The sequence below is a fragment of the Podarcis tiliguerta genome (assembly GCF_965153285.1).
Source record: "Podarcis tiliguerta genome assembly, chromosome: 7".
Taxonomy (NCBI): Eukaryota; Metazoa; Chordata; class Lepidosauria; order Squamata; family Lacertidae; genus Podarcis; species Podarcis tiliguerta.
Genome location: NC_139540.1, coordinates 43,057,780 through 43,076,037, shown reverse-complemented (window position 1 = coordinate 43,076,037; position 18,258 = coordinate 43,057,780). Strand labels below are relative to the sequence as shown.

The 18,258-nt window shown below is 42.5% G+C and overlaps 1 protein-coding gene across 4 annotated transcripts in view; it reads left to right on the top strand.

Moving 5' to 3' along the window:
* Positions 1–6,413, top strand: part of TAF4B (TATA-box binding protein associated factor 4b) — a 62,706-nt gene extending 56,293 nt beyond the window's left edge. For all 4 annotated transcript variants that reach the window (XM_083451622.1, XM_083451621.1, XM_083451620.1 and 1 more), the window contains one exon: positions 4,752–6,413. In XM_083451622.1, the coding sequence (XP_083307748.1) occupies positions 4,752–4,895 (144 nt within the window). In that variant the 3' untranslated portion in view covers positions 4,896–6,413. The remainder of the gene's footprint in view (positions 1–4,751) is intronic.
* Positions 6,414–18,258: the final 11,845 nt, after the last annotated feature.

The following is an 18,258-nucleotide window of genomic DNA, read 5'->3' as shown; positions in this document are numbered from 1 at the left end:
TGTACAGAGATGAACTTAATTATTTTCTTGTGTGAAAGATATCTGCAATTTAAATGACTAATTGTATTGTAGCTCTGGGCTAAACATATTGATAACACAAACGTTGATGACATGTGAAGGGTCAAGAGTTTTATAATTTAGTTGATGATATATTGCCTAAAATGATGTGGCAAAGAGCCAGAATATTTCAGTTTAATAATCGTCTATTAAGTTAACATGACACATTTTGTACAGTATTTGTTACCTCCAGGTACAGATTAAGGATCTGATGCAGCCACAGATAGTGACATGTAAGCATGAATCTTGGGCATAATCATGAGTAAACTGACACTACATTTCCAGTAATTTGTCTCAATATGTAAAACACTCTGTTGGTTACATTTGAAAGGACTTGTAGAAATGTCACAATGTAAGTTGGGGGAGGAAAGCTACACAACAGAATATTAATACCTAGTCTCTTGCAGATCTTTGACAGTTTAGTGAAGTTCCAGCATGAGTGAAGATAATTGGATCATAAACATACACATTTATTCCTAAATTGTTCAAGTGAAAACATGTCTGTCATGCCATGAGGTGTCCTAAGAGTTCTCATTCTCCTTTTTAAAAATCAAAAGTGCTGTATAGTATTTTCATTTACTTATTTTACTGTCAGAGAGTAAAATATTTTCATTTACTTATTTTACTGTCAGAGAGCTGTCTTGGAGAATTTTTCATCCCAGTAAGAAATAGAAGGTCAACTGAAGTTCTTTCTAAGTGTTGCTTTTCAACATGGCACATTGATGGAGCACCTCACAGTGGTGCTGTGGGCACTTGACCTGTAGAAGAAGAAGGAAAAAAAGCAGAATTCTCTGGTTTGAAGCATGTTTTCCACTTTACAATCTCTTGGCAACTGAAGTTTGTTTCGTTTTCAGAATTCTGGTTTCATTGTGAAACCCTAATCTTGCATTGGCTAATAAAAACCTTAAAGTAAGTTGTCTTACATGAGATTTCTACTGGTTTTATTTTATATTTTTTAAAAAAGCCAGTGTAGGTTTAAAACTTTTTCAAAAAACAAAATGCAGCACAGCATAAGGTTGCCATATTTCAAAAAGTTAAAAATCCAGACACAAAAGCTATTGAGCTTTTTTTGTATTGTTTCATTTGGCCAAAGTTTGCTGTGTAGATTTCTCATGAGAATATTCTGCAATTGACTTGATGGGGAGAGTGAAAGAAATTCCACTGTTTGGCTAACTCAAGCTTATCTGCCAACGGTAAATGAGAAACAAGGGTGGATCTCTTACCTGGCATGACTTCATTACATGTATATATTGTACATGCATAAGAAAACATTATATAAATGCTTTTGGAACAAATTGCAGAACCTTTAAATTTAATGCTCATTCTTCTGATCGTCTCTTGAGAATGGATACTATATAATTGTATTTTTGCCCCTTGAGTATTTCTTGGACCAGTGATGATTAGCTTAGTCCATCAACCATGTAACATTATTGCTAATGTCTGTTAACTTTGTATTTGTCATGCTAACTGTTAAAAGAATGCAGCAAATTGTTGGCTGGATTCGAGGAAGGCTGGTGTCTGTGATACGACTCATCAGCTTTCATATACAGCAGCAGGAAAAACGAAAACCTTGCTACAGCTTCACATTCTCACAATGTGGAAAAGCACACTTTTATTTATTAAATTTGTATCCTGCCCTGCCGCCCAAAGGAGGCCATAGCAACAAACATCAGAATGTTAAACAATACAATTTAAAGTGAAATGAAAACATCCTTTAAACAATCTAAAAACATTTTAAAGCAATTAAAGCATCTAAAAAACATAACATGCATACCAGCTTAAACCAGAGACCAATCTGGTTTTGTATATTATTTGGGGGGGGGGGGAGCCCTAGATAGGATTTTGCATGACAGTTCTTTTATTTTGGCACATAATGAAAGGCTTGGATAAGTCTCCCAGATTTTATGCCAATCTTCCATTTAGAGTTCAGTTTGCACATCTGTTTCCAAATTCTACATGTAAGCTAAAAGCTATATGGGCTAGTGTGTGCATTTGATTAAGTTATCATATTTATCTACTTCATAAAAATATTTCTAGACTGCCCCTCATATAAAATATTGGGGGTGTATGCAACAACATTTAGAAGTACAATAAAACATAATATAAAAGAAAGACAATACAAAATAATCATAAAAATGACGAGTTCATCCTGACAAAGTTTAAACAACTCCACACCCAGTGTGGGAGAAGCTCAAATCTGTTGCCTTGGGAAAGTTCCCTGAGAGAGACTCAAGTGTTGCTTGGTTAAATAGATGTTGGAGGAAAACTTCACTTAACCTTAACCAACACTCATGGCCAGTAAAAAAAGAGGTGATGGTACTCTGTTCCATCACAAAAAAGGCAGCGCTTATATTTGTGCTTTGTGAGACAACACGTGAATGATGCAAATTCAGTACTTTGAACAGAAGAGAATACATGGGGAAGATATGTAAATTACTGGGCAACCTTGTCTCCAGTGGTATGAGTAGTCTACTTATTGGGCCTGTGAAAGAGAGGCTAAAATGAAGGCAACACAAAAAGCAGGACAAATATAATAACCAAGGGTTATATGGTCAGTAAAAACTTGAGATGACAGGGAGAGAGTCAAGTTAAATTATGCTGGGACTGGTTTACGGCATGTATGTACATGTTCAGACACTCTCCTCAGATTTACAACAGAGTGACTTATTTTAATCCCTAAGTAATTGCAGCCAGCACCTTCAAACATGGAAGCAGTGGAAGAGGTTTCAGAGCAAAGGGTGTAACATATGCTTCAGAAATTATGCCGTGCATTGAGTAACTGCGAAGAACTAGGGCAGGCAGTCTTTCTCCATTATTTTAATCTACAGAGAAAATCAAAAGAGTGTTATTTGCATGGTTTAGGGTTGGCACCGGGGGGAGAGCCGGGCTCTTATGCTTTGAACAGCTGTGTGGCAGGCAGAAATTGAACAGGTGAAGTCCTTTCTAGTATAGAAATACAATTATTGTTTTGTCAGAAACATAGCTTGCTTGCTTGCACTTGGCTCCTAATTTATGTTTGTCACCTTCACCCCACGCAAGGGAGGATGTAAATTTGCATATGATTAGAAGCATACACAAATATGTGTGCTCTTTTGTGAATATGGCAAAACCCATAATCCACATGCGTTGTACTGGTTTAAGAAAATCAAAAACAAGCCCCTCATGCTTGCCCTCAGGTTGAAAAGATTCCCCATCCTTGCAGTACACACTATCCCACAAGGAAGTCCCACTGAACTCAAACCTCTGAGTAAACCTTACATGAGCTCAAGCTATGACTGTTCTCAAGGGTGGAGAGATGGATCCAGATACGGAGATTGCTCATGGGGAATTTTGAGGTTTTTGTCCTTTACACTTTGTTTTCCAAAGGGCTACATGAGAATGAACAGGTTTGTGTGTGAATGCTCAGTTTTAAGCCCTCTAAGCTGGTCTCTGTTTAGAAAGTAAATACTTTCCCCTCCCTAAAGTTATTTGACTTCTGAAGGACATGGCTATTGGATTGCTGAGGAATCCCCTGAGGCTTGTTTCATTTGTAATAATGCCTTGAGCTTTCTGCTGCATCCTGTTGGAGTGACCTCCTCTTCAACCCTGTAGTGGCAGCTGTGTTACAAAGCTAGCCACCCCCCTTGCTTCCCCTCCCCGTAAGGGGTTGTCTTACTTTGAACTGTGACCCTTTTGTGTCTTACCAAGACAAGAGGGACCTCTCTCTCTCCCTGTACATGGCCCCGATATTTCTCCCATGCCTATTTTGTTCCAAGCCATTGAACAAATGGAAAGCTTCAAAACGATGGCATTCTTATTTCAGTTTTCAGCTGGTGTTGTCTTGTATCATGTTAGTGGGAGAAATAGTCTTTCTTTTGGGAGAGAAAGCAGGTATCAACTTAAGTCTGTTTGCTGATGTCAAAGTAGTAGCAGTAGCACTTCCTATGGATATACTTCATGCCAATCGCCAAGCGTTTAAATGTGTTGACTTGTATTGTTTCCCTACTTTCTAAACGAGTCTAAAATTCTTTTGTTCTATATCCTTAAGGTGGTTTGGATTAAATAAAAAAACCCATTTCTGTCCCACTTAAAGCAGCTAATGTTAATAATAACAATATTTTGTATGCTGCCCATCTGACAGGGTTGCCCCAGCCACTCTGGGTGGCTTCCAGCAATAATGAAACCATATACTAAGGTTATATGGTCAGTTTTAAAAGCAGTGTGAGATAGCTTGACATGAAGCCTAAGAAGGTGTTTGCTGTTCTCCTAAAAGTGAAAGAGTCTCTGGCTACCCCATGACCCCTAGGAAAGTTCCACATACTACCATGGAGGAGCAGCACATGGGCCGTCACACTTTAAACATCTGGGTATGGATAATGGGACCTCTCCAATAGATCTTAAGGCTGGGGTGGAGTTTTTTGAGGTCTCCTTTCGGATATTCAGGACGAGGCCATTTAAGAGCTTTATCCTATTTTTTCCTGAAGACAATTCTTTGAGAAACGGGTCTCAGCATACTGAATTGCATGTGTTTCCTGCAAAAACAGCTGTGCCCGGTCGAGCAATCACTTGCATGGGAGACCTCTAAAGTTAGGGCAAATAATGAGGGGTGAAGCTCATGCAGTATAAGATCCTATTGGAGTTGCACTTACGTTGTACAGTGAGTTTTATTTATTTTTAATGACTACTCACCTTTTCTCTCCTTTCTCCTGTTCTAGGGCTTAAACAGATCACCCAGCCTTGCAAAACCAAATCTTCATCCACGAATAACACGCATCTGCCTCAGGGACTTGATATTCTGTATGGAACAAGAAAAAGAGCTGAAGCACTCTCTAGCCTTGTACCGAGCTCTTCTGAAGTAACGGCTAGGCAGTTTGCGTTTGGGCTTGCCAGCATTTGTTGCCAAAGAACACCTGTTTGCACTATCTTGAAACCTTGGTTTACAGTGATCACCTGTTTCCTTTTCCTTTTTTCTTAAACGAAGGGAACCACCTAGAACAGTCTACTGGGTGGTTACTAGAAACATGTATGCTGCCTGAATGCACTGGAGACAGAAGGCTTCAGGAGCCTGCGAAGTTCAGTATAAGCGACACTTGTTTCAGTATTTCAATCTGCAATATTATCCCATGAATATTGTGCCTTGTAATGCTGCAGTTGGGGAAGGGTGGTATGACGAATGTATTTAATCACAAACCAGCAGGCAAGCAGCTTGCTAGTTTGTTGCCTACAGGATTCAACCTCGCTAGCTGTCCTAGTTTTTAGAGTTCGCTATAGCTAGCTGGAAGAGAAACCACTTGGGAGCAAGCCAAAGAAGTGCCAAAGTGAGATCTGCAATCTATTGCCTCCAAAGAAAAGGGGACTTCCCAGTGGCATGGCTTGTGCTGCCAGTACTACTGGACGGATGAATCAAGCTGGAACTGTAAGAGTTCGGGCGAGCAGCTTTTGGAAATGTAGTTGCCGAAATCTAAAAGGCAAATCTGGTGGAACACTTAACACAGGCCGATTGCCCTTTCCATTCCATTTCCAGCATAACAATGACTTTGGATGCGTTCGGTTTTGCATCTGTGCAGACTTTAAAGCAGGGAACTATCTTGGAGGCTCTTGCAGTGTGGAACACTGCTTTATGTAAAGTATAGAATGTAATTATTTGATCTCCTGCTTCCTACGTTATGGGAATCAAAGAGCAGACATACAGTTATCAGGGATTTGATCTTAAACTGGAAGTTTGGATGCGATTCCGAAATCCGATTAATAGGGAGAAAAATTCTGCTGTGGCATTTCGTGGGAGAGCACAAAGCTCTGCAAGGAGCTGAAGTGATAGTTCTGGTGGACTTTAAAGAGAGCCTGCCGGTTTGCCTGCTGTGAATCACTCCAGAAGAAGTTGGTTTTGGAGAGCCATATGAAGACACCTTTTGCACTTTTCTACAAATTCTGCACTACCCTGTGCACATAATGTATAACATTGGGTGTATTCTGGGATGGGTAAGAGATAGCAGCTGAATGTCTTTATCATTAAAGTCTTTATTTTTAAAGGCTTTCAAAGTTTTTGGGTATGCCACCTTACAAATTGGGGAAACCGTCTAACTTAAGACACCAGGACTACTGCAGAATGTTGAGAGGCTCTAATCTAGTTAGTTTCTCTGTTAGAAAAACTGAACTAAGTTAGTTAAACCTACATAGTGAATTATTTGTGTGTGTGAAATGTCAGCAAGATACTGGTGGGATAAGGCAGACAGAAGAAGAAAGATAATTGTATAATAAAATGCATAGCTTTACTATTTATGTAAAGTACAGCATTTCCCTGGTTGTGTATTCAGTCTTGCTGACAGATGTTTAAAATTATTTTAAATACTGCATTAAAATAACTATTTTATTAAAAATGTTAACGAGTATTTACTCCATCAAACATCAGATATGGCATTATTGCATCCAGCACTGTTGTCACTGCTGTCAGCACATCAAAGCAGAATGTCCGCAATAGCAGAGAATACTTCAAGAATATAGCTCAAAATTTGCATATAGCTTGTGTTAAAGCATTTTTGTCTGCACTGTTCACATGTAAGGTGGGAGTTGGGGTCTTTTCCCTCAAAAGTGCATGTGTGAGAAGTGAAACCAGCCTTTCTTCCCTCTCCCCCATCCCATTTAATTACATTTATATCCTGCCTCTCATCAAGGAACTCCCTTTCCCCCAGGCAGTCTCTCATCCAGGCCCTGACCAGACTCGGACCTGCTTAGCTTCTGCAAGGTAACTGCACCATGTGCCCTCAAACTAGACCTGTAAGGGCTTTATGCAATTATCTCATTACCTAGCTCACCTTTGGTATTGGAACTGAGCTGCAAAAAAATGGCTTGAAAGCAGCAGAACACCATAAGATAAGGGTAGATGCGTGTTGCCATTTGTGAACTTATATGACTGCCCCACACATCTAGTTTGATTTGTTGCTATTAATGAGAACCAGTGTATATCATAGCCTTCCTCCCATGGAAGCCCAGGAGAAAGGAGGAATTAAGCACGTCTTCTGTCACCTTATCACATCGTAAGCCAAGCCAGTAATCCCCAAACATTGCAATAGAGGTGGGCAAGTGTGCTGTGTGAAATTGTGCCCTGCGAGCCCTGAAGGTACCCACTGACAAAGGCTACTTGCTGCAGCTCTGCACAATTGGCTCTTCTAACCTTCCAGTTGTTCTTTGTGAGTAGGTAATCCCTTATGCCAGGGACGGGGAATCAGCGATCCTCCAAAATTTTCTTGACTCGCAACTCTGTTCTCCTAGGGATGTCATTCCCCTGAATGTGAAGATTCTGATCTAGTTGTTTAAATTCTTCTTGTGAGTGTTTTGATGGGACCGTATTTAAATTACATATGGATACAGTTCCATCAAAGCATTAAAGGCACCCACAATTAAAATATACAGTGAAACAAACCTGCTAAAAGTATAGGGGTTAAAACAAGATCAGAATGTTCAAGTTCAGGGAAAGGCAAAGTATGAATGAATGAGCAAATTATATGTGTAGGCTTGCAACCTTTGTCCTAAATATGGTACTAGGTTTGTGCAGGAATAGCTCTGAATGCATAAAATCCTATTTAAAGGGACTTGTTTTCTGATTCCTGTGACCTTTCTTCTTCTGCAAAACATCTTGGTGTTTTCATTGCCTGAGGATACCCAATGATGGATATCCGAAAACAACTATTGCTGCAGATTTAAAAAAAAAAAATTATGTGAAGCCCTTGGGGACTCTATAAACCTGTCCCTTAGGAAGAAGTGGCATATTGCTACCAAACTTGGAAGTGGCTGCTTCAAATTCCAAGTCAAATATTTTTTTCTCTCCTCCTCAGACTTGTGGAAAGCTCTTTGAGTGGAGCTGAGTGGAACATTTAAATACTTCTGATGCTACTGAAACTATAGTAAAAACCTGGTGTTCCTGGTTGAGGACTGGTCCCCAACCCTGGTTAACTAAAGAAAGAGGTTTGAAAATCCCCTTACAAGCAAGGCAATCCTACCCACTAGTAGGAGATGAAGACAGCCGAGGTAGTATCTTAGCTGGAAAAATGTACAAAGGGGGTTAGTCTGGGGAACTCATGTGGGAAAAGAACTAAAGCTACTGAGATCTGTTGTAGACATTGAGGTGACCTTTGAAGAGGAATCTTGGGATTGAAGAGTGCAGAATAAGCTCAAAAATACAGATTGCAATGTGGGGTGCACCATGCCTCTCCAAAATGGAGTTTCTTCCAATGCACAAGCATTACTAGGCCCTAGTCTTTATGCAAAGTATTCCTTACTTGCCTTTGCCTTGGAAATCGCCAGCAGCTGGGCTTTGACAGTGGCAAGGCTAATAGTGTAGTAGCCAAGCCCGTCTTACCCTTTGAGGCTAGTGGTGTGGGGTGCCAGGACACCAAGTTCTGGAGGGCGCCAGGCGAGAGTCCGGGGAACACCGAATGAGCGCGCTGAGCGAGCGTCGGCTCGGTTTTTTCCCTTTTAGCCTGCAGGTGCCGAATTCTGCAGGGCGCCAGAAGGCGAAAAGGGAAAAATTGAGCTGACGCTTGGCGAGAGCAGCGCACGTGCCCTTGCTCACTTGCTCAGTGTGATGCCAGGAGGCACTGCGTCCAGCCTCTGCCTCTTCCCTGCCAGAGAAGCTGCCCTCCAGCCACTGCCTGCCTCCTCCAGCCCTAAAAAAAAATCAACTCTGGGAAAGGGGAGGGGGCACCGGAGAGATCTTTGCACCACGGCGCCGGATATGCTTAAGACGGCCCTGGTAGTAGCTCATTCCCAGCCAGGTTTCTTGTAGCAGCCTATGACACAAGACTTCAGCATCTGCTTCCTCCAAGATTCTGGATGCTGTAAAGGAAGGGGACCAGCAGAAGCGTCACTCGTGTGCCACTTTTCCTCTGTCACAGGTAAGGTACAGCTGAGGTGCTGATGTCTTGGCCTGGAAGGGGACAAGCATTTGTATAAAGACTGCTTATTACCCAAATGAGAAGCACAAAGGCAAAGAACACCCAGAGGCAGCTTGCAGAATGTAAGCATGCCAAGCTAGTCCTCGTTCTGGGAGCTTTATTTTTCTTAGCTTGTAATTCTGCCTGTCCTCCAGGAGCTCTGAGCTGCCTCTTAGTTTTTCAGCCACTCTCTGTCTTGTAAAGTAGCTTAGCTTAGGTTCTATGTGGTCTGAACGGAACTTGGATTTCCCACATCCAAACATTATCCTCGCTGCTGTCCCACATGCAGTTGCATTTATTTATATTTTTACCATTTTGTGTATAATATGTCATGAGGAAATGCTAAGTGTTTTGAGTCATTACATTTCTGCACAACTTGTGGTCAAACTACTGTTTTATGGGGGATTTTCATAAAGGAACGTGGTGGCTTCCTCACTAATGACATCCGAGATAAGGGATGCATTTTAGTTTAGTTTAGTTTAACAGGCTGAAAGCTGCCTTAGGATTTCTGTTTTTCTTTCTTTTTAAGGATGAAGGTATTTAAACAATAAAACAAAAATCAAGTTTGGCCCTCAAAAGTCACACGTAGAATAAAGCTAGTAATACACACTATTGGCATATTAAAATTTATATAACCAATTTGTTTTAACCAAATGTCTTAGCCCTAAATTGAGGCCACAGTAATATCAAAGTTAATGAAGCACAGAAGCATATTCCCCAAACCAATGGCTACTAGCCAAGATGGCTGTGTTCTGCATTCACAGTTGGAGGCAGTAAGGCATGGCCCTTTAAAACTGAATTCTGTAGCTGCCGGTGATTCTGTTTTGCTGGAACCTTCCAGCATTAATCCTGCAGGGTGTTTCTGCCTTCCATCTTCTTGTTTCTGCATTCCCTGCTGATGGTTCTTTAATGTAGCAGCATATTGACTCTAGAACAGAGAGCACTGCATCTCTGCCATTACAAAGGGTCATTGGGAAAGAAATGCCCGGCTTGCTAGTCTGCAAGGCAGCAGCCGAGTCTGCAACGTGTGACTATTTGAAGGACAAATCAGGTGTGTTGCTCTCCTCCCCTTCGGCAAAGAAGAGCTTTAGGGGAGAGAGGAGCTTCAGCATTCCTGTGCTATCTGACCCTCTGCTCCAGCTATCAGCACACCTGATACAGCCACTTATCACTCGCTTCCTCTTCCTTTCACTTCCTTGTCAAAATGCTTTTGTTCCATATATTTTTTTGTCCTGTTAGTATGGCTTGCCTCTCAACTACAACGAAATGTCCTTTGCATATAATACAAAGATGTGATCAAAATTTAAAACCCGGTGTGAACCACCTTGGCTGTGTGCAGCTTGTGTGTGAGTGTGCCTAGGCCTGAGGCCTCCTAGATAAATCTAATACTTGGAGATCCTCTGATAAAAGGTACTATATATGCAAAGTACTTTATAAACATTCATTAGCTAATGCTGGAAACTTTGCCACCAGCAAAAATCTTTTCCTATCTCCCTCAGGTCCCTAACGACACAAAGTTAATGATTCTTCTGTGGGAGCACATTTTAATTTGCACACTCTGGGTTGTGCGAGAGCACTGCTCCGCTAGAGCTTTGAGGGGCTGAGCCTCACCAAGCAAATTCAGCTGTGAGAACACAGCGCAGCTATTGTAGTTAATGTGCACATGACTCTGCCATGGTCGCTGGCAAATCGCGGTCCCACTCGCTCTTCTAGTCTGTAAAATGGGGCTGATAATGACCTGTTATGGCAAGGGTTGGGGGGCCATTTATTGTTGACTACAAGTCCTATCATCCCTGGGCCATTGGCCAAGCTTGCTGGGGATGATGGGAATTGGAGTTCAGCAACAAAGATTCTCCATAGCTGTAAGGAATTTGTGAAGAAAGGATACTACAGTGGTACCTCTGGATACGTACATCTCTGGTTGTGTATCCTTCAGGATGTGAATGTGGCAAACCTAGAAGTATTTTTCCAGGTTTCGCTAAACGCGCAGAAGCGGCACCTTCAGTTGCGAACTCCTCAGGATCCAACTGGAGCTCCGGAATGGATCCCGTGCACAACCGGAAGTACCACAGTACATATAATTGGGCATTAGATGGGCCATCACATGATGTAAGTTTTTTCTAAGTAGCTCTGTATGTAGCCAGCTACCTAGATAAGCAATGAGAAAAAACTAGATTCCCTCCTACCCTAGTGACATAAACATACTTCTGCAATCTTGATTAGACTCATATTTATAGGTGTCCTTGTATGCTAGAGGAATGTTGGTATACAATGTGAATGTTTGCTATCATGGATGTGATAGTGGCTAGCAAGGCATCTGTGGGCTGCAAGCTCTTAAAAAGCAGCATAGAGGGATGTGGGGTGGCATCCTTCCTAGGTGTTACCAACCTCAGTTGGAAGACGATGGGGACCTTTTTCTCGCTTGTCTCTGTTTCACTCTGCCTCCTGCTGTGTTGGGGAAACACTGTGCAACACACTGAGAATAGAAAGCATCCAGAAATGTAGTGAACAGAGATGGAAGGATCTGTCCAATTTTGGTTCTCTCTATTTCTTATTTTCCCCATCTTATACCCAGTTTTCCACATTCCTGCAGGAATTAGCAATTTGTTTGTTTTTTTAATTAAAAATCCTGATGGGTTTTAGTGCAATTTTCTGCTCAATCTTTCCATGTAGTTTTGACGACACAATTTTGCAAGCCATTTTCTCCAATATAATGCATTTTAATATGTTATTTTTGTGAATATAGTTATCTTTGTTCACACTTTCCCCCTAATATATGCATTTTTAAACATGATTCAGCTGCTGGAGAACTGAACTGCAAAAATCAGAGAAGTGTGAGTTTCAAGGGATAGGTGTGTTGCTATCCGCATATTGTTTTGGGAAGTGCCAATTGGAAAAACTCGTCTTCAAATGTGAACTGAATCTAATTTCTCCCATGTCCTTAGTTAGTGATACATATGGAAAGATATACAGAAGCAGAAGTGCAGATGTACAGTTGCAGCAGGATGTTTGCCAGCATTCCCTTGCTAACAATCTCCACCCAAATCATTTAGCATGTTCCTATGTCCTGATGCATGTTTCTAGTTGATGACTTTACATAGAGTTTGAAGGTGGTAGCATGCTTTGAGTCTTATGCAGTCTGGAAGTAGGTGCAAGGTTGCTTTTGCAAGAGGTGATAGGAGACTGATCTCTATTTATGCTTAAGGGTTGTAAATAAAGCATATTTGTATGTAGGCCTTCCCTTGGCTTTGTGCCAGCAAGAGCTGTCACTTTCTGTGCGGAAAATGTTGCCAAGAGATTAATGGCTGCCATTGCTGCATATGCACTCAGGTTGGGAAACGAGGTGTGAACTGTGGCTGTAGCTGAGCAGCTGGGAATGGGGACTGATGGCTTTCCCAGCCGTTTTAATTGCAGAGATACTGTCTTGCTGTATTTGTGTACCTGGCTGTTCTTGTTATGGTCCCCTCTATAAACATGCAGTGTTCACGATCGCTCTTACTGAAGTCTAGGGTAGAGTGGTAGAGAAACTAGAATGTTCCTGCTGCTTCGCTGATCAATGGAAGGATATTTTGTGGGCCAGAAGCAGTCTGGGGAGTGCAAATGCACATTTCTGAACAAGAAGGGGCGGGGCATGTTTCTTGGAGACTGCATACTGACTGGAGAATGTGCAGATTGCCTGGGGGAATATACAAAATGCACTCAATATATGCACATTCCCAACAACCTGTTAGGGATTGTGTGCAATGACTAGCAAATCATATATTAATTAAATTCATATACCGCCCTTCATCTGAAGATCTCAGGGAAGATCACAAGATAAAAATTCAGAATATAAGCAGAGATAGTATAAAAATAAAACAAAAATGCCCACTCCTCCAAACACATTTAAAAGGCTGTAGAATCAGCCAAAGGCCTGGTTGAAGAGGAATGTTTTTGCCTGGTGCCTGGGATGAGCATTCCACAAATGGGGGGCCACTGCAGTAAAGGCCTGTTCTTGCGTTGCCACATTCTGGAACTCTTGTGGAGGAGGCACACAAAAAAGGGCCTCAGATGATGATTGCAGATCGCAAATGTGCATGTCCATGAGGTTGGGTGAATGTGCACAATGGCTGGTTGTCATGTACATCAACTGCTCAGCTTGCGTTCCCTTTAACATATACATTAACAATGTTATCATCCAACATTCCAAAGTTCATGTCTAATATTTTTGTATGGTTCAGTTCAAATCCCCCCCCCCCCAAGAAAGCCAGCTGCCAACATTTTAGGGAAACTATGCCACATTGAGTGCTGCTTTAGGTTTACTTTTAATAAGTCGATTAGACATACTCTCCCTTGATTTTTGGCATGAGAAGTGCCACCATTAAAGGAAAGTGTGTAAAAATGAGAGATGGAGGAAAGAAAAGAGAGAAGCCAAGTGACGCATCATCAAGATGATGCCAAGGGCTCCAACAGATCTTCTTTCTTGGGAGCACTTTTAGCTAGAGTCTGTGAAGGCCAGGGCTGAATCCAACCACCACCCGCACTTGCGTATTATGAGAGGGGTGGGGAAGCTATGGTCCTCCAGATGATGTTGAACTCCATATCCAATCAGAGGCAGCCAGCATGGCCAATGGCAGGTTTAATCCCGTGACATCCAGAGGGTGGGAGGTTCCATGTCCCTGTACTAATTCTGTCTTTGTGGGCGGTGGCTAAAGGTCCCTCTTCATAGCAGACATAATACTTAATAGGTGTTCAGAAGTGGGCACCAGTGCTAATGCCCACAAGCCCAACAGACCCATGAATTGTCTGCAAGGCCCTAAAATATTGAATCGTTTCAGCTCTGCCTTCAGCTAATTTAAATGGCTGTGCATGATGTGCAACTTCAAAGTGGGGCATGGGGTGGGAGAGAGAAGAGCTGTAAGGTAGAAAGCTATCATTAAAGTGGTAGGAGCTGTTTCCCCCAAGAAGGAAAGCCTGAGGCAAGCCCCTGGGCCCGCTGTCTTTGCAACCCATCAGACAGAACAGGACAGCAAGCAGGAACACAGGGTAGTCCTAAGCCTTGCTGGGAACCAGTCATGGGGAAGAGCCAGCACAATCCAGTTGGGGTTGCAGGGTGTGAGAACTCAGAAGAGGAAAGAGTGATCCTGGCTCTGCTACCATAAAAAAGGTAAGCAACCTGCAAACTCTTAACATGCCAGTTGCCCTCTTAAGCAAGCGGTAAGGTTCAATCCTTTCCCTCAGGAATGCGGAGCCTATGGTTCAACGGCTTGCTGGAGCACCCTTTGCTGCCTAGCCTTGCCACACATGAATAGCACACTTACATTGAGTGTGGACCATTCATGGAGCCAAAATGGCACCACCCATACAGAAGAGGGAGGTTTTTTGGGGGGTGGACTCAGGGTTTTGCCTACCAAAAACTGACTAACTGACTAAAACGCCACCTTTGGGAAGGGGGTTAGAATTAAACAGGCCAATGAGTCCCCAGCCAGAGAGGTGAAAACAAATAGCAGGAATTGTAATGGAGTAGATTGGGAGTGAGCATGGCTGGCTGGCTGGCATTCTAAACCAAGACAATGCCACAAAGCAACATTTTGTTGTAGGTAGGCCCCACTCCTTACAATAGACCCTGAGGCTATTACCATTGTTAGGTCTTTTAAACCTTCCTCTTCAAAAGCTCCATGCTCTCGTCCATCAAATCTATTTTCTTACCCACCTCCCTGAAAACCTTTGTGATAAGTATTAATTTGTAGCCTGGAATGGGAAAATGTCCATTTTGCTTTCTCATTTTTCCAAATGTAATTTCAGGTCTTCATATTTTCATAACAGGTTGTTGTTTTTTAACCTGAGTCCTCATGAAAATTCATCAGAATTGTACTGCAAATTCCTCCTAATATACACACATTTGTATGCAATTTTGCCCAGTGCAATGCATTTTTATTTTATTTTCATGCATTTGGGGCTGGAGAATTGACATTTTGTTTGTTGACATTTTGTTTTTTTACCAGAAAAATCAAATTAGGTATGTTCATGTCAGGACGGGTATCAGCAGGTCAGGAAGAACTCACAAAGTGTTTATTCAAAGAAACAAATACCACTAATGAGTACAGTAACTCTTCCCATCTGGCAGTTGCGAGGACTGAAAGTCTGCCTTCTCACAGCTCTCTAAGGCTCCTCCTCCCTCAGGTCCTTCCTAAGCAACCTGAGGCTCCTTCATCTTATGTCTCCAACTAGCTTTGAGAAGGCGGCATGAGGGTATGTCACATGTTGGTGAGGGGCGCCCAAAAGACCTTGAAAGCTACATGCAGCCCTTCGACTACGCATTGGCCCACTGTGTTCTAGTGTAACCACTTAGTAACAAGAGCTGTGGTGAGCCTAGCAGTGGCAATAACTGACCTGTGCTTAGCAGCAGAAACTCAAGAAATATACTTGCGTGCATTGTTATTAGCAAACCATTTTCTCTTTCCTAAATGATACTAAAGTGAAGAAATTAACAGGCCTCCCTATGTCCCTCCTCACCTTTTACACTGTGAATGCAGATGTCATGGCGTGAAGCAGAAAAGAGAGAAAAATATATACAGTGGTACCTCGGGTTAAGAACTTAATTCATTCCGGAGGTCTGTTCTTAACCTGAAACTGTTCTTAACCTGAGGTGCTACTTTAGCTAAAGGGGCCTCCCGCTGCCACGTGATTTCTGTTCTCATCCTGAAGCAAAGTTCTTAACCTGAGGTAATATTTCTGGGTTAGCGGAGTCTGTAACCTGAAGCGTCTGTAACCTGAAGCATCTGTAACCCGAGGTGCCACTGTAGACAACACACAAACACACACACGTGTGTGTGTGTGTAAAAAAAACTCTTGAGGCCAGGCTTACTGAGCTGGGCATACCACAAATGTATGGTTTAATGAACAGAACCAAAATACTGACAACCTTTTTAAGCAACTTTTTTTTTAAAGGCATGATTTTTTTTTGCCTCCCTGCTTCCCCCTCTCTCTTTTAGCAAAATAGAGATGCACCAGAGATTATTTTTGCATTCCTCCTTCAAACAAAAGCAGGCATGTTGGCCTGACAGCTTTATGAAATAGCCTAAAAACATTTGCCTCGGGCAGCTGTAGCCCAAAATATGTAAAATGACGGCAGTGTAGAGCTTCCTCTGTTAGGCACGGTTAATGAGATATGATTTTTGAGGGCAGGTTGGAAGAGGCCCCCACACCCCACACCTACACTTTAGTTCACAGCTTCAGCGTGATTCCCACAGACATGCCTCAGCTATTAGAGCAAACTCCTCGGGAAAGAGCTGGTGCTGTTGAGAAAAACACTGCAAATTAACCGCACTTCCCGCCCTTTGCAGCGCCTCTCCAAGCCAACACATCAAATACCTTTACTTCTCTGCAAGGAGAAACAGAGAGGGGGGTAAATAGCCTGAAAGAACGAGGGAAAACAGGGGTCCCCCGCCTTTCTCTCCCTCTCTCTGCCATGCTGCAGGCAAATGCTAACTTTTGCTCTTGTAAAAAGCAATCTGAGGAGTTATGGAAAGAAAGCAAATTCCACCCTGTCCTCTGGCAAGCAAGCAGAACAAGACTGAGGCATTTTTAATTGATGCTTGGAGAACACAAGGATCTGAAGCTGGCATTAAAGAGCACAGCTCTATCTTGCCTTCATGCCAAACCCCCTTTTTGGTGTGTTTTTTTTTTAAAGTCTGGTTTACCCAGGCATACCACCAAAGGGCATCAGAGAGTCAGCAGCCCTGTGGCGTTTGTCCTTGGGCAACTGCCAGTGAAACCGGTTTCAGCTGGCAGATGCATGTGCAAGCTGCAGTAATTGGTGTGTGTCCTTTTCTGCCCCAGATTTCTTATCTCAGGCGGATATATTCTCCCCCTCCTCTCTCCAAACCTCTCCTTCTCCAGCCGTTTGTTTGTTTGTTTGTTTGTCCCCCCCCCACACTGTAAATGTTTTATTAGCAAGATGCAAATTCTCAGCTCTGCAGCAAATTGGTGTTCCTGGATTATTTCAGATGTACTGATAGATGTTTCAAAACGATCCGGGAACGGGAGCGCTGCTTTGTTTGTGCAATGAGGGCCTTTTAAAGAGTTGAAGCTTCATGAAACAAGCCTAGCCTAAAGGAGCTGCTACAATAATTGGCGTGGAGACCAAACCCTGGCCAGGAAGCAGGTCAGGCTGCAAGTTTTCCACACGGGGGTCAATTCAGTCTGCTTTGCTCTGTGGAAAGCCAGATGGAGAAAACGCAGATGCTGCTGCTAACTCATTTAATATTACTTTTTTCAGCATAACGGATAAAGTGCTCTGCAAGAACCATCAGCCGTGCTGCTTCCCAATAGGCCTTGGTGCAAGCTTATACCTGCACAGCATGTAAAAGGGCCTTATTTGAATGTCTGCTGCCTCCACCCACATTCTATCTTGAGACTATTACAAGATCCAGATATGGACACCAGGTTTTTTGTCCCTGTTGCCCCACAAGCAAATACCTCCTTTGTTTCTCATCTAGTCCAGTACAGAGTCTGGAGCGTGCCAAAGCTGGCACACACTTGTGAATGCCCTGAACAAGGTATGGTGCCATCATAGCAACTTTGTGGATTGTTTTCTGAGAGCCCAACACAGCTGCCTTTACTTATGAGAAGACACAGTATACCCAGTGTTATTTCTCTAGAAAAAGAGGGGCCGGAACTCACTATGAATGCTTCCCTTGGTCTCTTATCATGGCAATGGCACACACCTGAGAGGTGCCAGACCTGAGTTCCAGCAAATTATGGCTTAAAAAAAAAAGCCCTGAGTATATTCAAATATTCAGAAGACCATGAACCACAGACAACAATCTGTATTTCTTACAGTGAAAGAAAAAGCATCTGATTTCTTTGGTATTATGTGGTATGTTAGACATGGAGCCAAAGTCCTCTTTGAGGTGGCAGGGTTGTAGCTCAGAAATAGAGAATCTTTTTTGCACGCTGAGGTCCCAAGATCAATCTCTGGTGGGGCTGAGGAAGGCTGGCTGCAACCCTAGAGAGCCATAGCCAGCCCATGAGGACAATGCTTGGATGCCAATGAATGAAATCTAGAATCCTGACTTGTTTTTTCCTCTGCAAACCTTTGTTTGCCATTTGATTTTTAAAAATAATCTTTATATGTCGCTTAATTGTAGAGCTCTTTGTTGTTTTCTTACATTATTTTTTTAAAATTCCCCTTACACGTGGAAAAAGTCTTGACCCTTAAGGAACGACAGCTCCCAGAATTCTCTCAGTTAAAGCGGCATAAAAGTACTTTAAGTAGAAGCTGCAGATGTGGCTCAGGTTGTCACTGACA